Raw genomic sequence first — 24,078 nt, forward strand, 5'->3', positions numbered from 1 at the left:
GAGGTGATGTGGTTTTGGTTCATGGTGGTTTCCAGTACAAATATAGATGATTTTGCAATGGAAAACTTTGAAGGCTGTTTTCTCAAAATAAGTATTACTGCATACCAGAAATCTCCACTTCAGAATCACTTACACAAACCAGACTTTCCAGATTTATTGCTAACTACATTCTGCAGGTATTTACAGAGGGGATTCATCATATATCATTCAGAGGCTGATTTATGGAACATTTTACTCCTAAAAACATGGCAAAAATAGTTTTGTTTTGGACTGTTGACAGTATTTTATGATTTATGGAGTGATAAAAAAAGAAATAGATATAAATAGACCAAGGTTCCCTCTGTAAATACCTGGAAATCTAACATGGATTTACACCTCACTTTATCCATTATTCAGGTTTCTGTTCAGGAAATGAAGGCAAATTAGCACATATGGTGATATCTACTAGTTAAAGCCTGTAGTGTCTCGTCTTAAGTTGACAAAGTCCAAGCTGTGTGTAACAGGCCTCACCGTCCATGTCCAGTCTCTGGATGATGACTTCCAGCTCCACCTCATTTGGCATGTAGCCCAGGGAGCGCATGGCCATGCCCAGCTCCTGCTTCGAAATGAAACCGTTCCCATCGCGGTCGAACACTTTGAAGGCCTCGCGGATCTCTGCAAGAATGACACACACACACACACACACACAAGCTCAAGTCTTACGGCAAATCAGGGTAAGAAAGTGGGAAATGATCCACAAACCAAAGACGCATTTCTTATACCACCACGTCAGTGCTTGAGTCAGAGGTATACAGGTGTTGGAAGCTCGATAGAACAGATTCCTGACAAATAAGAGCCAAGTAAAATAAATACCTTTAAATAAAGCAGTACTCCCAAACCTGTATGTAGAATTTTTATAGGGGTGAATCAAACCTATCAAACTGTATTCTGCTCCCTGCCAAAAAAAAATAATAAATAAAAAAATAAGAAGCTTTCCTTCTAAAAATAGGCATGAAATAACATATTCTGGTGCAGTTTGAGGAGCGGAAACATTTCAGTCGGTGCATATTCTGCATTCTTAATCATTTCAGAAGACTGCAGAAAGATACCAACTGTTTAAAATGGATTTAAAACCTCAGCTCAAACCTTTTCAGTCTTTTTTTTTAATGCACTGCAGGAATTTGTCGTTTGTCTGGTTGGCCGTGTCTCATTGGGAGCACTGCTCAGCTTTAGCTTGTGTTTCATGGTAGTGAAGGAGCTTTCTGAAGCCTGAGAGGGAAAAATGACACAGCTGACACTGTAATCTTTTGTATAAAGTAAAAAACTGTTGATGGTTTGCATTTCACCCTGGGGACATTAAGCACGAACAGCGCGGTCATTGGTACTTTTTTTAGAAATGTCTGAAGAAGAAGAACCTGTATTTCTATAGAGCCTTTTAAAGTACACAAGCCACTTATTTTTATTAAATCTAATTAGAAGACAGATCTAGGATCTAGGTGCTTCTAGTGGAGGTTTGAGCTGCATAATATGGTGCATGCCTTCACCTAAAATGTAGATTTTTACAGCGTGCCCAGAAGGGACATCCTGTGTCAATGAACTGCTGCCGACTTTATCCTCCATTAAAAACCTATTGGTCTGAGGTGTTTGAAACCTTCTCTAAAGTATCACAATGGCTTTGTGCAACCATGCTGGATAAAAGTCCCCACATTTCTTTAAAGTAGTGATGTGTGGATCGATACTGAAATATCGATACTTTTGATACCAGGTCTTTATGTTCTTTCAATACTTCAGTCTTTGGAGGTGATGTAGTAACACAGCGGAAAGTAACTGAACTACTGAGTTGTGGCAACACAACAAACTTTGTGAAACAAAATGAGACATTTATGATGAAGACAGGAGAGGAGAGAACAGGGTCAGAATTAAGATGCAAGTTTTCATTTTATAGTAGTTCTTAATAGTTAAACAATCATTTAACTTTACTTATTTAATTTTTTTCCACATATTTTGTGTGATTGTGTCTCTGTTTGGTTTTTCTGTTGTTACTAATATACTTCCGGGTTTAAAATAAATAAATAAATAAATTGCTCTGACGTCTTGTTTTCTATATTACGGGAGCCCTAAGCGGCCATGGATTCACATATTATTTTTTTCCGTTTTCTCGAGATGATCGATACCAGGGAAAATGACAATGATAAATACTACATGTGAAATATGATAGTCTCAGTCTCATCTTTTTTACGTTGTCTTACGTTCCCGCATCTACAGTTTAAGACTCAAACTGGACGTAGTGATAACCTGCTTCACCCCAAGCCGGAAGTTGTCTGACGTCACTTTGAAAAGGGTCTCGTTTTTCCGAGAAAACGAGATAATTCACTTGAGAAAAAATTATATGTAAACCCATGGCTGCTTTGGGCTTCCGTACTTTATGAAGCTATGATTTGAAATACACATTTTTTCTTAGGTTTACCCGACACTTTAGGGTGCATCGGTATCGGATCGGTATCGCAGATACCAGCCTGAATTTTACTCAGTATCAGATCAGGAAGGAAAACAGTGTTGTCGAACATCACTACCTTAAACGTCTGCTTCTATCTGGTTCCGTACACGGATGTTGTTAAGATCTGGAACCCTTTTCTTTTACCAGACGTTACTTCGCCTGTGTCAGACTGTTTCTTAGCTGCTCTGTCTTTAAGGTCCCAGCTCGTTAAATCTCACCTCCACTGTCAGTGTCGACACAGTGAGAAACTGGAGGGATGCACAGCACAGCAGTTAAACAGAAGAGGAACTGAAGGGCACAGTGAAGACAAAGAAAGCGGCATCGTCTGCAGCAGCTCGAAGCATTGGACTAAATAAAATCCAAAGAAAGGAGCAGCGGACGCACTCTGAACTGTGAAAAGCCGCAGGTTTAAAGCTGGAAAAGACGCCCCCGGCTGCCCCGTTCCCATGAGCACTATGGGAACTCTTTAAGCAGTTAATTCCTCCTCTCAGCCGCCCGCCATATTTCCCCTCATGCTCCACTTGTTTACTCTTCACGAGGGACTGAAGCCTATTAATTCACACGCAGTAACACCCACGAACGAGTCACCTACGATTTCAAACCCCGTCACGTCCGCGTGTCACACGGCCGATTGGCGCACAAAAGAGCAGAGCTGGAGATGAATCTCGAAACAGAGATGATGTGCAGCTTACATCGATCCGGCGTAACATTGTGACCACCTTCCTAATATCGAGGAGGTTTCCGCTGTGCCTCCGAAACAGGTGAGAGTCATCAGAGAACAGACGTGGGCCTTCTGAAGGTGATCATCCCACAGACACTTCATCAGTTTGGGATCTAGTGTTTTTTTTTTTTAGTGTTTTTGTGTGTGTCAGGATGGACTAGATGGTTTTAATGTTGTGGCTGATCAAAAAAATCACTGCTCCTGGTATTTTCCACGGGATTATGAGTTAAGATGAACATAATTTAAGTTTTTAAATGAGAAAAATATTGAGTTGGTTTTCGAATAAATGAAAATAAACAACAAAAAAAAAAAGAATTTCCTTTGCTAAATGATGCAGAACACAGAATTAGTCATACAGCTGACCGACAATAACAGCCTTCCAGGTAAACATAATAGCTTATTTAAATGACTCTCTCCTCTCGGTTTACAAGCAATTAGCTGCTCTTAAGTCACCGGAGTGTGAGACTAAACAAACTTTATCAATTTGCCGCAAAGCCCAAAGTCTTCCACATGGGGGAAACCGTCGTTCCAATGAATTACTGATGTGTCAGAGCTGGAAACAAATAGCTGAGCCTCGGGCCAAACCTGACAGATATTTCAGCTGGAAAACAAAGCGTGAAATGTGTACGATGGCAGGAAACAGTGTGTTATTCGGTGCAAAGTGGGAGAGGAACTCCAGGAAATACTTAGCTGCAATCAAGCGCGTGTCCGTGGAATAGAAGCTGCTCCGCGGGGACGGGGGCTACTTGACAAGCATGTATTACACCGGATTACATCTGGGCATGCGATTTATAAAAAAACCAAGCCGAGTGACATTCACAGCAGCTATTTTTCACGTCGCCTGTCTCCACAAAATGCCTTAGTGGAGGTACGGCTTCAATCATCCAGAGCCTCCAGGTGTTTTTGCCTTTGTTTTGTTTTTTTTTGCCCCCGTCCCTCGGTGTGATCTTATTGTTTATAGAATAACAATACATCAGTATCCACCTGAGGTCCTGGCTCCATCTGTTTGCTTTAGGAAGAGAGAGGCTTTCCAGCAGACACTTGCTGCAGAAACATGTTGCTGCCTCGCGGGAGGTGAACGCACTCTTTAAATAATGTGCCAGGGCTGCTTTAGCAAACGCTCCGTCTCTCATGAAAGCTTTTTATTATTGATCAAAAGCCAAGGTGAGAAAAACATCCCAATCCCGACCGCTGAGTGGTGTGTGGGAGATTTGTTTAAACAAAATGAAGTTTGTAATAAAATACAGGCAGAATTTTAGACGGTGTCACAAACCATTTTATGAACATTAACGCTGCACAGGCCAGAAATCAAATGAGAGGCTCATCGAGACCAACAAGAAAGATACACAGACACAGAGCTGGGAAATACAGTCGTTACAAACATGGAGCCCTGTATGTTTTCTGTTCAGGACAGGATATTAAAAAAACAAAAAATTAGTGGTTACTTGAGTCAAAGTCAAAAATTAAAATTGAAAGAATTTTTCTTCATCAGGGCCCAAAAAAACAATGAAATAAACAATAAAATTGTTAAAAGACAGAAACAAAAAAAGCGCCCTTATTTATTTATTTATTTATTTTTTTGCAACTGGAAGTTGCCATTTTCAAACTAAGAACACGTGTTTCTGTCCAAAGCGCCCAAATACATGACTTCTATCTGTTCTATCTTAGGAACTTTACTCTGACATGATTTATGATATCTGTTAGCTAGTAGCTAACAATTCCCTGATTACATGTAGTTATCTTTAGTTTTTACCTGAAATACGCGGCTTAGTTTTTCTGCAGTCATGTCGTCTTCACCGAGAATCTTCTATTGTTTCGAAAAACACCTGCTCATCCATGTCCATCAACTTCTGTTACACACCGCCGACCTCCTACGTGCTCTTACTTTGAAAATGACAACTTCCGGTCGAACAATATGAAAAAAACTGGCGCTTTCCTGTTTCCGTTTTCCAACTTATTATTTTTTTTTATTATTAAACTATTATTATTTTTTGTTTTAGAAACAGAAAATTAGCGAGTTTATCAGTTTTGTTTTCGATTCTGATAAAGAAAATTCCTTGAATTTTTTTTTAATTTTATTTTATTCATTTTAAAATGAGAATCAAATAACCGCTCATTTTTTTGTTTTTAAAATATTATTTTCTGAACCGAACATTCAATGAAAAAAAAAAAGACGGACCAACATGCTAGCAGCTTGGCTCCTCTTGAATTCAGCGATGCCATACTAGAATCAAATCTGAAGTAAAGCATTTTCAAGGACTACCACTGGGGAGGCTGGGGTTCAAATCCCAGTCAGGGTGAACAATACCATCCGTACAGTGAGGATCTTTAATGCAAACCGGTTCAGACGTCACCAGGGTTAACAAGGTCCTGTGAGGGAAGGACTACAGAAACTCGACACTGCTGGACAAGGGCAGAAAACACAGAACTGTTGGAACGCTGCTATACAAGCAATCCCAGGGAGGACGGACACATGCAGAGAATATGGAAGCAATGGATACTTCGAAACCCACAATCAAGGCTAACAAAGAAACATCTGTTAGCCCAGTGTTCAAACATCTGTAATCGAAAACTAATATCACAACTAGAGATTGATTAAATACGAGGGGATCTACTGGTGGATGTGAATGCTGCACGAATGACAATTTCTATGGGAACTGTGACTGAGACCAATGCAGCAGTACAGCAACAGTAATCCTCGATTTCTACTATATATATATATATATATCCCAGCAATTTATCAAAAGAGGCTGACTAATCGTCCCCTGAAAGAATTAATTTCTTCTTTTTTTTTCTTTTTTTTTTTAATAACCACTTGCCATCCAGATAACGCGCTATCTCCCTGAGAGTTTATCTATTTTAATTGTCCCCTGGAGAGAGACAACTATATTCTTTAATTTCCACTTTATCCTGGCGAGCCCCTAGAATGGGCCGGATTCACATGTATGCCCCCGCAGTGACTCTGTTGTAATTGAGAAACTCCCCTTGTCGGGAATAAAATTAAAATATCTAATCGGAACACAGCTGTGATGATGTTTTTTTTTTTGAATGACCTGCATTACCTTGTCTAATCTAAGAAACATGTGTGGAAGTCAGATTGCTCGTTAAGTCCAAGAGTACTTCAAAAATTAAGTTCTAATCTTATAAAACAGTTATATTTTGAATTATTAATGATGCCCTGATTGATTTATCAAGTAATCATGTCAGGACTTTAAAAAAAATGGAACTCCTGCTGCTTTATAATTGAGTCTTTGCCTATTTAGTGTGATGCAGCTCAACATGCTTTAGACAGAACATCAACATATGTATGTGCTGTGTGGGTCTCCCAGTTTGGGTTCTAGTCAATTTGGAGACCAACAGCTCAACGTCGCATGCTTTTTTTATCTTGTTTTAGTTGTTCCTGAAGTGTTTGTGTGTGTGTGTCAGCGTCAGACTGCATCCTGCTGCTGTCACACGTCCATGTGACATGGAACAACATTCATGTTTTCGTTGTTCTGTGCAGGACACTGGGGTGCAGCGGGTTTATCAGGAAAAACAAAAGAGAGAAAGAACCGAAACGACAGCAGCTCACGAAGAACTACATCTCTATCTGGAGGCTGTGAGCATCCAGTGAAATATGGATTAGAGCAGCTTTACATTTTCATAGCTTTGTAACTTTTGCTGCAGCCACCAGCGAGCGTGCTGCCCATAGTCAACTGGGACTGGTTCATTTAGAAGGAATTACACACAGAAACAACTGCAATGGGCCAAATAGTAGATGTTTTGTAATAGTGCCCTTCAAATCAAATTGAGGTGTATGTGGCCCCTGGACTAAAATGGCTCTGACACCCCTGCTTTACCAGAAGAGCCAGAGCCGACTCTATTTTCTGAGGAGACTGAGGTCCTACAACATCTGCCGGACGAGGCTGTGGATGTTTTATTATGAGTCTGTGGAGGCCAGTGCCCTCCTGTACGCTGTCGCAGGGGCGGACGCTAACAAGAAAACTGATCCCACTGAGGCCAGTGGAGCTGTGATCACAGTGTCAGAGAGGATGATGTTAATAAGAGTGAAAACCATCCTGGACATCTCCTCCCACCCACTACTCCACAACACACTGGCCGGTCTGAGGAGTCCCTCCAGCAATCATTCACAACCCTGACCCATCCTGCTCATCCCGCCTGTGGCCATCCAACTCTTATGTCCTTTTATATATTTTTGTTTCAGGCTCTGGTGCCCCCCCCCTCCTCCTCTTGGCCAAGAGCCATGTTTTCTCCCTCAGGTTACACTGATCTGGGGTCATCAGAAGGATCCAAATAAATAGGGGGAGGAAACTTGGCACCGTCTCTCACATCGCCTTCCTCCAGGCCTCTGCAGCAGGAGCCAGTGTTTATGTAGATTCTGGTTTATTTCTTTATTTTGTGCGATGGGTTCGGTAGTCTCTGTTTTTCGGTCTTATTTGTGATTAGGGTTCAGTTTGGTATGTTTAGAGTCAGGGGGAAGAAACCCATGTTATCTCTTTGTTTAATCCTAATAAATAACAGTTTAAATCTACTCCTGCTTGCGTTCGATCGCTCTGTTGCGAGCCAGTCATATGAGCCTTGTTATTATTTCATTTTATTTGCTTTTGATCTCCTGTCACTTTATGGGAACAACTGCAACTAAACAATTCCACTGAAGGGTTAATAAAGGATTCTGATTAGCAATGCAACACATGAGCTTGACATTTACTTCTTTGCATCTTCACTCCAACTTTGGAGGTTGTATCGGTCTCCTAACTCGCCTCTGGGAAACAAATAAACCTCCGTCTCATAATGTTGAACACTGACTTTAGAACTCCTTTAACTTTGGGTCTTGTGAAATCCAGTTTAATGTTTAAAAAAGCAACAGACTACAAGACAGTTTCATGGAGGCATTGCATGTGCGAGGAATGTGAATCAAAGCTGAACTTCAGGTTGTTTCAGGGCTCAAATGACCCGGTGATGCATCGACTGATCACATGTTTGCCTCACCACATCATTTTCCAATAGACGTAATGACATGATAATAATGACAGGGGGCTGGAGTCTATCCCAGCTGTTAACTGGGCGAGAGGTGGGCTCCAGCCTGGACAGGTCTCCAGTCTGTCTCAGGACAAAGAGACAGACGAGCATCCACTATCACGACTACCGCCAACTGAGGCCCAATTCCAATCCGCCCTCTAAAGACTCAAAGACTCAAACCCTCACCGACTTTAGTGACTTCAGCTGTAAGCGACTGAGATTTAGAGTCTGAAAGGGCTCCAGATCCTATTAATAGAAACAGAACAGCATTTACCCCCCTTTTCACGTGGCGTTGCCTTGACAACGACATGCTGTTGACACTGGCTACTCTGGGAGTTTTGATTTATAATCTACTACTTGCAGCGTGTACACGGCGTGTGAGGAATAGACCTCCTGATCAGTCAGTCTTTATCCAAACACGGAAAAGAGGTCATTTCAAAATAAATAATGTAAAAAGTTGCAGTTGTTTTGAAGTAGATTTCGAGTATTCCTACGCATCCCCCGTATTTGACTTGACAACGCTGTGAACTGTGGGTAATTCTGTAAGTGAGCATCGATGCTGACTTATGTTAAGGGGGCATTAAAGCCTCATTCACTGACTCGCTAACTTGATGATCTGACAATGGAGCAGCCCTCACACACTCACGGACTTCCTGTGAACACACCTGTAAGTCAGTGAGTCCGTAAGGGGTTGGATCACCAATGAATCTATCGAGCATGCCTTTGGAGGGTGGGAGGAAGCCGGAGTACCTGGAGAGAACCCACTAGGGCTGTCAAACTTTTGTGCGATGGTAATCGTGCATTAATGCAGTTGGTTTTTGCACTGTTACTTATGCTGCTGTGTAGTTTGGGAAGTCAATACCCTGTGGAGGGTAGCAATCCATTTTACTATTGGTTCTCTCTTTGAGGACAACCTCAAGTTACAATTAAATTTATTTAATAACTAATTTTAATTCATCTAATTTAGTAATTGTTTGAATGGACATAAAAGTTACTCATGAACTCGCCATTTGCTCCAAGTTTAGCGTTTCAGGTATTTTTTAATTCTAAACTGATCAAATTTTTAGCCTTTACACCATTTTTTACTATTATTTCCTCTGTTTTCCTGTGATAATGAGTTATTTCCTCCATTTTCTCAAGATTTCAAGTTATTTATCTCGTTATCTCGGGAAAACAAGCTCAGTTACCTTGAGTTAATTATCTCGTCAAACGTCAAGAAATGTCTTACCTTACAGTATTCCTGTTAAGGCTGTCCATTAGTCAACATGACAAAACTCTCTTGAATGAAATATATGGAGATCTCGAGAAAACAGAGGAAATTAACGCAATCAAAAATAAAAAAATAAGAATAAAAAATTAACAGAAATAGCATTATGAACAAAGTAGTTGGCAAAAGTAAATAGCTGCTGTCTTTGCATCTTCCACTTGGGAGGTGTGGAAAGCGTGTGGTATTTGCTCGTTGGCCTTCAGAGATGCAGAGCCACGTCGCCCCCCCCACCCCCCCACCCTGCAGTGTGATCTGACAGGGGATGAAAAGCCCAAGTCGAGATAAAGAGCCGAGCATCTGAAGCCGAACTCCCACAGGAGAAAGAGAGGTGCAGCGCGCCCCCAGTACTCTGCTCTGTACCAATGAAGTGCACTGGTTCCCGGCTGCAGCCTGGGGATGCTGCACACTACGGCACACGAGACAAAGACACGAGGAACCACACGGAACTGGGGATGATTCATTCAGACAAATGGATGATGTTTAGATTCACAACAAAGGGGGGAGCATCAATGAAGAGGCACAGCATTGGTGTTCTCAATGAAGCCACCGTATATAAAAGATGAAGATAAGACATTATTACGAATGGCTTCATCTTTGGATGTGTACATCATAAAGAAACGAGTAATCAGATTAAAGCGGGATCCTCTCTGAACAGAAGCATGAGAAAATATTCATATGGATTTTCCGGGGATGCCTGCAGCAGAGCTTTACCCCCCTTTTTTTTAGGCTAAATTTGGCCTCAGCAAAAACTTTTGCCAATTACATTTGATGCACTCTGAGCAGAACGGGCTAATGCCGGAGCTTTTGTAGCAGCGAAGTGCCCGTGAACATAATCCAGGGCTTGTTTTGCCTCAGCCAGACCTGCATCTGCTTAGGGCTGCTTTGGATCAGTAATTGCAGCACACCCACTCTTTACGTAAGACCTTATCAGCAGTGTGAGAAAAACACTGCTTTGTGTGTGTGTTTGAACCTCGGGCGACTATTTTTAAACACCCCTAGCAACCTTAATCCATCTTTAGCTGGATATGAGTCGACTTGGACACCCAGAAGATTTGAATATTACCATAACGGGCTGCTAACAAGGCCCCGGAGGATTTAAAGGGAGTATACGGAGGAGTCGATCTCGTCTGTGGGTAAAATCCCAGCTCTGGGTTTGGATCGAGACACCTCCCTCGTTATGAAATCTGCGGCACATTAACCTCGGCGGTGCAGCGCTGACGAGAAACTATGAGAGGAGAAAAAGTTGGAGAGGTCGAACGGGAAACTAAAATCCCTCAGCCAACTTCTTAAACCCCCCGCTTGACCTTGAGTGATTGAAGTCGGGGAAAGACCGTGAAATTTTAGCCCGTCTGTTTCATTTTTCTTTCCCACAAGGGGAAGCAGAATCATTGATCGTCTCCCCCTTTTCTCTCCCCCCTCCGCTCTTCTCTCACTCTTAAGTTTTCAAAGCTCCAAGTTTTCATCATCGCGGCCGGTAACGAGCCGCGCCAAGGCCAACATCCACGAGGCGAAAAAACCCGTGAGAAGCATCTCGAACGCAGTGAACACTCAAAAGCTTCCGCTCTTTATCCAACACTGCTTCATCTGCCTCTCTGAGCCCTGGCTGCCCAACTTCTGGCCCGCCGGCCAAACTTGTCCGCCTTGCCCACTCTTTCCGGTTGACCTATTACATCATATAGTAAACAAGATTCATGCGGCAGACCGGCATTTCAAACAACAGCCAGACAGATAATAGTTCATCTTTTTAATCTCGTATGTAATATGTGCGCTATGATTTCTGGTGCAGATTAGATGCAGCGTGTGCACACGTTTTTGTCCAGTTAAAGTCTGATTAAGGCGTATACATGCTGGAGAAAATCCATTTCCAATCACATTATCTGTTATCCTATTTTAATCGGATAAGGGGAACCCTGATTTTAGTCGGATTACTGTGTTTAGATGCACTTAAATTGTCCAGTTAAAGTTGAATTAAGGCTATATTTTGTTTATTTCACGTGCATGTGAACAGACTGATCGGCATATGGCACATTCCAGGGATCGAACCACTAACCCTTCGGCTTGTGGACAACCCCCAAAGTTGGGAAAATGATTTTTTACCAAGGTCGATTCCACCCCAGTGTATGTTGTATGATTGAAGCGTTTTAATTGGGGCCTGTTTTGCCCCATGTTACTTTGTTTATTGCACCAGTAAGTACACTATTGATTTAATTCCAGGCATGTTTTGTCCTGTTTACTGCACTAGTAATTATAGTAGGCTACTGATTTCATTTTGGGCATGTTTGGTCCCATGTTACTTTGTCTATTGCACTAAATGTCTTTGCGTTTGATGATATAGGACCCAGGCCTAGTAATGCTCCATGTCTGTCTTTAATTATTTTATTTATTTTTTGAATGTTAAAGTGAAGCATGATAACCAGTGTCATTCGTTTTCACAATCATTTTGTTTAATTTGCACATGCATGCTATATATACACCCATATTTAAATTAACATACTGAAAGTTTGGCCCACCACTGGGAAGAATGTGGGCGCCCTTGCTCTAAGCCACTGTTATTGTCTACTGTAGACCTGGTTGTATTGTTCATCAAAGGGAGGGAATATTACCCGCGAGAAAAGAAAAAAAAATTCACCCTCCAGAACTCATCACAGTTCATTTCACAGGTAATAAAGTCTGCTGTATCCACTACTTCATGGCAATCACTCAAAAACGGGAAATAAATGACTCAACTTCAACCTTCCCGACAGCCATAATCAGAGCGTTTCACGATATTCCCCCCGCTAATCTGCACCGCATGTTTTTCAATCAAAAGCCTTTTTTTTTTTTCTTTTGGCAAGGTTGGGTGTCATACCAGATTACAGCAATTGATTACTACCTGGGAATTTATACCAGGCTGTGATTGCCATCAAAATGTCAAACTGCGTGAAGTGTCGGTGAAATAACGAAGGCCTCCACTTTTGTTTGTTTGTTTGTTTGTTTGTTTTTTAAGATTTTAACTGATTCTGCTGCTCATGATGTGTTTCTACTCCACAATGACTCCAAAGAAATGACTACGACTGTCACTTAGGAAAGAGAAGGATGTCATGATGACGATATCTGGACAGTAAGTACGACTTTGATCAGACTTAACAATCTGGAGCATCTAGCATCTATAAAGGTCACTTTCTTAGACACAGTATCTGTCAGACCACCACTCAGAACTAACAAATAGCACAAGAGCCACTGTAAAATAGTCATATATAGATCTTGAGACAGATCCAGTCTGCTGGTTATAGTCTGAACTAGCTGAACAAACTGGGCTTGCAAATTTTGTTCCAAACATGTGAACCCGACCTAAACCGATCAGCCACAACATTAAAACCACTGACAGGAGACGTAAATAACATTGAACCATTTTGTGACAATTCAGTGTTCTGGTGGGAAACTTTTGGGTCTAGTTTTCATTCATTCAACACCTTTTGGGTTAATTCGTGTGGATGTTACTTAGACATGTGGCACCCACCTAGATCAGACCAGACACCCCCCACCCCATAGTAATTACACTCCTTGATGGGATCTCTGGCAGGACGCAACCAAAAAACGGTTTAGGAACAATTCAGAGGTCCTGAGCAACGTCAAATCGGGTATGTGCGATAATTTCCTCAAAATAAGACAATTCTAAGCTTCTTTCGTGAGCTTCTTTTAATATTTAATATTTTAATTTTTAGTTTAAACTCATCCTGAACTCAGGGGGTGTGTCCTTATTTTATGTCCAATGAAATGTTGTCTTTCATTTTCAGGTCCCTCTCCGCCACTGTCACCTCCGGCTCTCTGTTCGCATTTTTATAGCTCAGACCATCGTGGCTGATCAGATTTAAACCAGTAATATCATCACAAACATCAGAAACTGCCCACAAAAATGATTTTATACCCTTTTGCAACCTGTGGCTCACCAGCTGTGCTTCTAGGTCACCGCAGCCTCTGAGAAACGTCTCGTTTCTGTTCACACCTTTGTCACCATCTATGTCAAGTAGAGCTTTTTTTTTTTTTTTTTTTTTGATGCAGCATCCAGACAGGTGATACATTCGAGAAAGCCATTTTGAAATCCACTTCTGCCTGCGTGAAAGGCTGTGTGAGAAGACAGTACATCAAGCAGAGCGGAGATGGAGGGGATTTAGGAGAGAGATGGGAAGACGTGAAAAGTGAGATTTATTTTTCTCAGACAGATTATGCAGAGGGAGGAGGCTTTTATGTCTGACCGCTATTGTCGCGAACCATGTCTTTTCTTCAAAACGGATGAGGTCAATTTTTCCGTCTTGCCTCAGTTTCTATTTTCACCCAGGTGTGCATCCACTCTTTTTTTTATGGGTTTTAATAATAATAATCAGGAAAAAGCCTCTGGGGCTTTTCATGCACTTAAACAGATTTCGCTACAAACTCAACAGTGTTGTCTTCCCATCCGGCACCAGTGACTGTCAGAGTTTGTCTCTGGGGATGATGGATCTGCAGTGAACTCCGAATGTGTCGCAGGCTTTATATGAATCTAACTTCTGAGTAATTTAACAATTACAGCAGTTGGTGCTGTTTATTCTTCCCGTCTTTCTTCTTTGTTAATCATTGACAAAAGCCGACTGAAAACGTTGTTCGCCAGATTTGTCGGATTGTGAAAAGGGTTTGATTTGTAAGTTGAAGTGGAATAAAATGACGTGTTTATTCTTCAGTTTGATTTCAAATAGGTTTAATATATATAAAAAGATTTAAAAACGTCTTCGTGAGCAGGTGTGTTAAACATCCTGCCTGTGAGCCTCAAACCGAAGAATGAACTTGCAAAAAATGACATCGAAGACAAACAACCTGGGCCCCAGTCAACCAGTGGATTAAAACCCAGAACCATCCTGGTATTTGACATCAGCGGTGGTGCGAACCACCAGCATCACTGTGATGCCCCTATTTGAGTCAGAATCAACGTAACTGTAGATGGCAGCAATTTCCCGAAATTGCACTTATTTTTCATAAGAAATTTCATGTTTTTCATAAAACGTTTTGTACAAAGGTAGTGAACTAAATGTATAATGCACTACTGCTTATTTAAGCAATAACTGAGCCAAATGCTCAGTTGCAATGTGCAATAACACCTGTCCTGTAATATATAATGTGCTCTCTTACCTACTTTATACGTACTGTATGTCCAGGGGCGTCACTAGGTTTTAAGGACAGGGGAGGCTTAGCCCCGAGGAGATTGACAGGATGTAATGGGACATAGTACATGAGCACAAAATTTATTGATTATTGTTATTATTTCAATCACAGTAGCAGTAACTGATCAACATAGAGGCTAATGCCATGAAATGAAGGGAAACAGACAGATTTATGATCATATTTAAGTTATAATAAACAATTATTTATATAATTATTTATTTAAACTGAATAAATAAATAAACCAACACCACATTATTTAGGGGGCTTAAGAATATTTTAGGGAGGCTTCAGTCCCCCCCGGCTATTTCGCCACTTTTATAGTGTTTTTTATGCTGGTTTGCGTGCAAGACCAATAAAGTCATTCTGATTCCAAACAAAGTTATTTTATCATGCTGTTATATTACCGATCCATTGAGATCAAATTGGGCTTTATGTAGCCCCTGAACTAAAATAGGATCCAATTTAATTTTTATCTCTGTAATCATCCCTTGAGAGAGCCCTGCTAATAGCAGTCAATAGCTGAAGTGAACCGGGGAATAAAAAAAAACAAAAAAACATGTGTTTGGTTTACACTCCTCACTCCTGAAAATGAGCCAGCACCAGCATCATGACTGTGGCTATTTTGTTACGTGTTGTTGTCCAAACCTGCTTAGCGTTATGTGCTTTAAAACGGTCTCAGCTGACCCTTTAGAAGAACACCCGCACAACACCCACTGATTCTTTTCCAGCAAAACGTTCATGTGCATCATTTCTGTTCTTCCCAGCAGATGCCGGTATCTTTAAATATCTTCATTTGTATTCATGTAAGTGTTTCCGAAGGAAGGGAAGTCAACCCTCCACCTCAGGGCGTTGAAATGAGTCAATGTTGCTGCTGCAGCTACAGTAGGAGTCGAGCAGAAACATCAACACCGCCTCACAGGCAGTTTATGCCATTAGCAACACAGTGGTGTCAGGGTTTTTTTTTTGTTTTTTTTGGAGCTGCTGTCATTCAAAGCGATGTGCTCTCCCAAAATCTCTGCCGAGGGAGCGACTAAAAATGCTGCAAAATGAGCCCCAGTAACATGTGTTGTTGTTGATGCTGAAAGTAAAGTAACTTTGAAAAACAAACTGCAGCGTGGAAGTCTTAAACTGCGGAGGAAAATATCCCTAAGTGCCTGAAGGAGACGCATGAGGAAAACAAGATGCTCACTCAGTCCTGTCCACGAGCCCAGGGCACTGACTTTAAGAGCTTCAGCATCCAAACGTAAAGACACTATGCTTCGCTGCTTTCACATTTAAGACGTCTCTGCTGGAGAATCCTTGTTCAGTGAATGCGAGCTAATCCTGAGCTGGTTTAGTGCTATAACATGTTTGCTATGGAGCTTCGAGTGCTGTAACAAATGTTTCAATATTCAATTCTCCACCCTCACTCTACAGCGAGTAAATATAGTCACGTCAGGAACACTTGAGGCTCATAGGCCGTTTAGGCTTGTGTGTAAATCTAAAGCTTTATCTACGGTGACAGACCAGACGTTAGCGCCGTAGTCTGACGTGCACCTCCCCCAGAAATGTAACCATGCGCGATGCAAGGCAGCGCCACAGTAAGGAAAGTAGCTATTGGCTCATCTAGAAGTCACTAGATTATGTAATTACCTAATTTGCATAATTGGCCATGTTATTGTAATGGACACTGAAATTAGAACGACATATTAACCCTTTAAAGCCTGAATGTATCGCTGATGATACGTTAAAGCACATGGTATTTGAACTGCTGTAACTCCCAGGATTTTGCGCTATTGACAAAATTCAAAGTGTGGCTGAACACTGACAAGTTGTGCTTTTGTCTGGAAGACCTTTGTGACATCTCGAGGGTATAACTAACTTTGTTTTTACCAACAAATTCCTCCAAACAACTCTCTCTTCTGGGGGCTCCATTTTTTTTCTTTCCCAGAAAGCCCATCTTCTCACTATTCAGCCACACTTTGAAATTTATCCATCAGTGAATTAATGCAATTCAAATACTGCAAACTTGTTCAGGACTTAAAGGGTTAACTTGCTCCTATCGATTCTTGATTTGTTTTTTTTTTTAATATTTTCAACTCTCCTCTTTCATCTGGGATTTATCAGGCAAAAGAGATGCTCTGGCAGAGCTTCTTTTTCTGTTTGAATGTGTGTTCAGTTTGATTTGGTTTTTCTGTGTGAGTAAAATGCAGTAATATAGTATGTAATATAGTATATAATATAGTGAGCTGCATTTGCAGTTTGCACATGCAGCTCGTTGAGAAGGGTAAGAACAGCAATATGTCACATCCTAGTTGCTAAAAGTCTCCAAGAGCAACAGAAAAAGCATCGCTAGACGGGTCTGAATGCTCACTAAATATGGCGACAAAGTCGCTGAGTTGGCAACACTAAGGCCATGCAGACTGAAGGAGCTATGGTTGGTCCACTTGGTAGTTTACCATTTACGATTCCCCATCTCTGCACATTTCAAATTTGTTGTTATGAATCAGTAAAGATGGAACACATGGAGGAAAGATTAACTGGGGAGGATAGAAACATTTGCACGACTCTCAGCGAAATTTCTGCAAATTTCAGTCGCCATTGTTGAAAGTGAAGCAGGAGATGGAAACAAAGATTAACCCGACTGGTTCAAAACTACTAATGATCAACTCGACCTAATTTCAGTCACGATTCATTCTAACCCATCACGTTATCCAGGCTGAAACTGATGATGCGTTACACATTAATCTCATCTGATATCAAGTGTGAGCTGCAAACAGAGAGTTGTTCATGATTGTCTCACTCCCTCCTTTCTTTTAATCTCGTTCAATTAAAGTCGTCCACGACTGACAGTGGCTGGTGTGTGACAAAACTTTAAGGTCGTGTTTTTGCTTTTCCAAAAATACAGCAAGGTGACATTTTCACGGTTGAAAGTGACAGTGTTTGCCTAAAGCTTCCCTCTGTTTTGCCTCCAGCTAACGTCATGACATCACAGTGACGTCGGCCATGAAGGCGTCTGTATGTTACGTACTTCTCTCTGCATTTCCATTTACAGTGGCACCTCAAGTGTCTTTGGGTGGTGCATGGATGACTACCCCAGTCAGCCATCCACTTGAGGAGTTTTCGATGAAATCAAGGCCGAAACCTTTTTACTTTTGTGACTTGTCCCATTATCCCAATCACTTCCTGTTTACAACATTTCAGCTCTATCTTTATTTCGGCCCGGAGACGAGGGGAGCCCACCCTGTCCCACAAGTGTGAGCAAACGGAGACATAACTCTAAATATCTTTGACCTCGATCGCTGCAGACTGTTACTCTGTGCGTTTGAGATAAGGTGACAGATCTGGCTCGAGATACACTTTCATGTTCCCATCACAGTGATTAAGGAGAGGCCTTTAGTGCACAAACCAACCCAGTGGAATTTAACACGGTTCATTAAACGTCACAAATACTAAACCAAATGTTGGTTTTGACATTTTAAACCAGCTGCTCTTTAATATTCTTCTGATTTCATCTGGAGGATAAATATAATGCTCCAAATATTATGTCAAATCAAATATGCCTGCCATGTAAATAAGGTAAACTCCCAGCCCTCTGTCTTCCTTCTTTTTATTTATACTGGTAAATGAGTGGAATCTGCAAGGATATGAAAATGGCTGAGGTAAATTTGTACTGACATTTCGCTTCCAGATGGAACAGCAATTGCATGTAGATTATGCTAATGCAATAGTTTTTTTTTTTTGGTTTGAATTAATTTACTGTACCCCCCTAATACATCTCAGTTCTATTGTTTTTAAGCATAAATTTTAGTTATTAAGCAGCTGCTCAATTATAGATTTAGTTCAGTTGTTTTTCAGCTCACTTATTTCTGTCAAATGGATTGAACTCAGAATTTATTGGCTACTCATGAATAAATTGAGTTTTTCCAGACTGGTTCCACATGAATAAATGTGTTTTGAGGTTTTGAGGAATACATTTAAGTTCTGTTCATGAAACTGTGGTAAATTACAACTCCCCTGTAGAGTTAAAGATTATTTCTATGGTCATATAACGGAATATGTACACAGATGGTTCTAGGTTCTATTCAGCTCTGAAAATGAGCAAAGAGATAAGAAATCAGTGCAAATTTGACCCGCAACAATAAACAACGTGCAACAATCGCAACTTTGCCGGAAAGGAGCAAACATTGCGCTGGCGTCTGTTTGCGTGAGCCTCACTCCGGGGCCTGTTACAAATGCTTTAAGCTCAGCTCTGGGACTATTTTGAAGCTGCCTCCAATCGTCCTGTTGTTAGGCAGTGTGGAAATGGCCTACCCACTTAATTCCACCTGCAGTGATATTGACACTGAGCTTGTGTGTGTGTGTTTAGTGGTGGAGGAGGTCTAAACTATATTGAGCGCCTGTAATATGACCAACTGTTTTTTTCTTTCCTCTTGTGTAGGAGGGGAAATGGAGAATATGGAGACCAATTCAATTTGTGCTCGCATCATTGTACATTAAGGTTCTTTTTGCTACCTCCCAAGTTCTACACACACACACACACACACACACACACACACACACACACACACACACACACAAAGGTCTATTGAGCATCTGAAAAATAGCGTTTTGTTCCAATTATAGCTGTGACAGCCTTCTCGGCTGCAAAGTATGGTGCCATTGGTCCATTCCCTGGGGTGTCCAAGCCCATAATTGAAAATCAAGTCCTTCGCTACGCGTGCCAATAGGGCTTGAGCCTGACGCTAACCCCCCACCCCCCTCACCAAACCCCCACCGTACGTGCACTCACGCACACATATTCGCTAATGTGCAATTTCGTTCGGTGACAAAGCCCCGTCTCCCCGATGGCCGAGCTGATGAATGTGACACTTCAGACGTCCGGCCAATTCTCGTCCGTCTCTCTGGGGATAAGAGCGGCGTATTTCTCGTCAACAAGTCATTTGTGAAACGTCACCGCTGTCAAAATCTAACTGAAAGCCACTGAATATTGTTTACCACGTATCACATTTTGGAGTTTCGCCGTGTTTGCGGTGTCAAAAGGTTGGTGGGAAGGTGGAAAAGGTTTGCGAAGGAGACCAGCAATGACAGACGTAAAGTTTTGTTAAAACACCAAACGAGGGGAAATTTAATATATTATGTGACATACATTGATGAGGCATAACATTATGACCACCTTCCTAATGTCGTGTAGGTCTCTCTTGTGCCTCCATGAGGGAGTTGTGACTCATCAGAGAATGGCCACAGGCCTTCTGAGGGCGTCCTGTGGTGTCTGGTAACAGGATGTTGTTAGTGGGGGGTCTTTGAGGGGAAAGGCTTATGTGGATCATCACACAGATACTGGAGCAGTTTGAATTTGATCTAGTGAATTTGGAGAACAGGTCAACACTTTGTTCTGTTCTTTTTTGAGTGGTTCGTCTTTGTGTGCCTGTCTGTGTCAGGCTGCATCCTGCTTCCATCAAGGAGTGGGGGGGTGTCTGGTCTGGTCTGGTCTAGGTGGGTGCTACATGTCTTAGTAACATCCTGTTGAATCAATGCCAGGTCCAAAAGTTTCCCAGCGGAAAACTGAACTGTCATAAGTGGGTCAATGTTATTCACTTCTCCTCTCAGTGGTTTTAATGTTGTGGCTGATCGGTGTATTTACCGCACACAAACAAATTGAAATTGTTGTGTTGTGTACGTAAATGTCATTCATAGAAACATATATAGTTTTCCTGCATAGTGATGTGAAGGTAATGCTAATTAGCGCTAACAACATTAATGTATCTTCATTTCCAGCCGACCACCAGCACAAAGTCATATGAGAACACTGTGGTTACTTAACCAGAGCAATGATCCTAAGCAGACATCCAGCATGTGCAGCACAATACTGCTGGCTGGAAAACAGCGTGTTGAGATCCCAGCTTTCAGCGCTGTCGTCCATCTTTGCACAGCTGAAAACATGACGAGGATGACTGCGGTAATGTTTTTAAAGAAAAGCTAAAAAACAGAGAACTGACACACGACGTAGCAGCTTCTCTGATCCACTGATCGACAAACCAACGGTCCTTGTCCTGTTTTATCTTATTCCCACGTTGTGCTCGCTGGCAGGAAAAGCGGCAAATCTCTGCTACGTTCCGGACTCGAACAACGATCAGTCTCCTGTGTGACACTTTTAAAGTCGGCCTCTTTAGCCACATGTAAGCGACCCGTCACACTGCACCGCTGATGCTCTCCAGCGGCTGAGAAGGCAGAGCATCCCAACGCTCCTCCGGCCTTCTCTGTCTTGGTATAGAGTTTGAAAAGCAGGTACAAGTGGATTTGACAATTTAAAGTTCAAATGAAGAGTTGTTTGTTTATTGCCCCTCAGGCTAACTGTAAATGAAAGCTGGAAAAAGGGAACTGAAACACACAACACAATCTCAGCAACCGAAAAGCATCTGTCTTCTGGAGAAAGAAACGTTTTTTTACTGAAACATAAGGCGCCCATCTTTTCTCTTACGTGTTGCTCTGCACAAGGTCTCTATAAGATGGGAATCATGCTTGACAATAAAGCGCTGAGTGATGCAATCCTGTAATCATGAGCACGGCGGCACGAGTGTGAGATCACTTTTGGCGCCGACACGGTGCCATTTCTCTTTTATCACAGTTTGTTTCAATGTCAAACTAAAACACAATATGGCACAAAAAAATATACATGAGGCCCCGAGTCTTAGACGCTGTCTGCACTTGTTCATATTTGGCCTTTTTCACTCAGCTTTTCTAATGAATATCAATCTCAGCTCTCAATAGCATTCGCTGACAACCTTATTATGAGCGCACGAGTTTGTCGTTGTGTGAGAGAGTGTAACCTTGCCTTTTCTAAAGTGTGCAGCTGCAGGTACAATTGAGAAACAATTTCTCCCTGGGAAATTCTGCACCAGATTTTTCCACAACTTGTCTGCGATTTGCGCAGCCTCGTGCAGAAATGCATCCGTTTAAAAGGCTCCCGCTGATCTCTCTGGATCTGACCGCCGTTGTTTTTGTGTTTAATTATTGATCTAACAAGGACGAGAGGTGCAGTGAACACTTCATACACCTTACAGCGCAAAAACAGCAGCGACACAAGAACTTACTGTCACTGCACACGCTTTGGGATTTCAGTAATGTCTCCGGGGCTGGTTCATGGTAATGTGCAGGTTCACCAGCTCTGGGTGTGAATATTCTAAAGATGCTGCAACACAAATTGCTCAGTATAGTTGTCATGTATCAGCATGATTGTTGGGAGGAGGGAGGTGGAGGGAGGGGAGGGGAGGGGAGGGGGGCGGGGTCACTTCTTTTGCTCCCAGGAGCCACTGCAGTGCTGTAGTCATATGGGGACGATACGTTTTAGGTTTGTTGCAGCTTATCCTGCTTCATTTAGACCTGTTGTCCTCATAAGGAGACACTTTTGTCTTGTTAGTGAAGGGTCAATACACTCGTTTATTTATTCCTATGAACTTTTCTACTTTGATATGACATGAAAATGTAACAAATTCACAAGTACACGTTTGAGGACGTTGGGATTTCATCATTTTCCAATTCTGCTTTTGCATTTAAATAAACAGCTTTATATTTTAGAACATTGGTGAAATACACTACTTCCAGTTCACAGATGATTATTATACTCTGCTACTCGACTAATCCCAAATACCTAAAGTCTAAATTTTAATCTTATCTTAAAGAAATTAATATGCATTCCAAACTAATGCTTGGGTCTCAGGAGGTTATATATGGCTGATATCCACAAAAAAGAGAAAGAAATCATTTATAAGATCAAACATTTGAGGAAGTCTATGTGCTGAGGCTTAATGGGCCACAAGTACTTCCAGACCCTTACAGACAATTCATCATTGCTATCCTCATGAAGGAGCAGCCTTTATCACAGAACCTATTCATTAACCCCACATGGACTACTGCTGTATTTAGATAAATGCACAAATAAGTGGACTTGTCTTTGAGTAATACTGGTAAAATAAATAATTTAAAAAAAAAAAATGGATACGAATTTGTCTAAAATGTCATTTCCAGATTTTAAGCGCTGTCCAAGGTCCCGAAAGAGCGTCAGTCAGTCACCAACCAAACACCCTGCCACTGCATGCACCTGGAACGGATTAACATCTCTTGTTCGCTCACTAGTCTAATTTTCTAACCTCCAGCCTAAGTGAACAGGTAGGCTCATCATCATCTCACCTTCAACCTCGTCTTCTGGCAGGTTCACCGGCGCCCTGTAGGAGAGGATGTCAGGGATGGTGCAGATCCCCCTGTACATCAAGGTGGAGGTGACTGGATGCATCGGCATGACTGCGACCTCTGGTTGCCACCTGGCCCCTGGTCATACAGAATTGTCTACAGAGAGGATCCCAACTTCCCCCCACGGTCGCCGAGGGAACGGAGAAGCGAGTGCATGAATGGGAGGAGAGGGGTGAGTTGGGAGACGGTGGATTCCGCAGAGTGTCCGCCTCAATCTTCCCCTTTGGTCAATGAATGGAGCGCGAAAAGATGTGGTCGGTGTCTTACCTCATCGCAGGTAGTTGTGTGATATGTTTAGTAACACAGAGAGTCGCTAAAATAAAAAAAAAATAAAATGAAATTTAAAAAATAAAATTAAAAAAAGGGACACTACCTAAAGCCGATGAAATGCGCACACATGTACATCGCCATCAGCTCAGACGAGCTCCACATCTGAGCCACTTAATGCAGCGTGTTTGTCTCTTTTGTACAAAAACTGTAGCCTAATGAATCCACCGCCTGCGTGTGTCTCTAGTCCCGGGAATTCTGTGCTGCGAGCAAATTTCATGCATCCACTTGTTGGATTTGTGCGCTCGCTTGACGCACTCCGTCCTCCAGCTCCAGCTCCAGCTCCAGCTCCAGCCACCTTCCTAGAATCCACAGAAACGCCGCGTTAAGAAATCTTAAAAGACAACTGGAAGAAATCTAAAGGTGACTCTCGGGAGCTTGAAGAGGAGACAAGTCAGCGCGTATCCGGATCCTTAAAGACAGTAATTTCCTGCTCGCTCTTAATTGGTCGTGGGCACGAGGGCGCATTGCGATCCAGCTGTTGTGTCTTCAGTGGAGGAGTGATTTTTGTGTGTGTGTGTGTGTGTGTGTAAAGGGAAGCTCTCCGTGTGGATCAGATATGTACTCAGTGTCTCTCTCTCTCCCTCTCTCTCCCGTCACTCCGTGTCTCACATACATACGGACGCGCACCCACACACACACACACACGCACATACACACTATGGGTGTAGGTAGGTAATACCCCTGCATAGCACACGAGCACACCCTCCCTCCCTCTCCGTGTGTCTTTCTGTTTTTTATTCCGTTACTCTCGCCGTGCGCATCACGGTTAATCTCCAGCCTTATAATGAGGCCATATAGTTTGATGGATGACAGCAAGTGGAAGATTATTATGGTTTCCAACTTTTGCTATGAGTCTAAACT

General features: G+C 42.0%; 1 protein-coding gene across 1 annotated transcript in view; it reads right to left on the reverse strand.

The window, feature by feature from the left end:
• The window catches only part of LOC125012712 (calcium-binding protein 7), a 31,194-nt gene extending 7,377 nt beyond the window's left edge, over positions 1 to 23,817 (reverse strand). Inside the window, exons 1-2 of the mRNA XM_047592807.1 lie at positions 22,828 to 23,817; positions 511 to 654 (exon numbers count right to left, since the gene is read on the reverse strand). Of these exons, the coding sequence (XP_047448763.1) occupies positions 511 to 654; positions 22,828 to 22,936 (253 nt within the window). The 5' untranslated portion in view covers positions 22,937 to 23,817. The remainder of the gene's footprint in view (positions 1 to 510; positions 655 to 22,827) is intronic.
• Positions 23,818 to 24,078: the final 261 nt, after the last annotated feature.

Source organism: Mugil cephalus, chromosome 8 (genome assembly GCF_022458985.1).
Source record: "Mugil cephalus isolate CIBA_MC_2020 chromosome 8, CIBA_Mcephalus_1.1, whole genome shotgun sequence".
Lineage (NCBI taxonomy): Eukaryota > Metazoa > Chordata > Actinopteri > Mugiliformes > Mugilidae > Mugil > Mugil cephalus.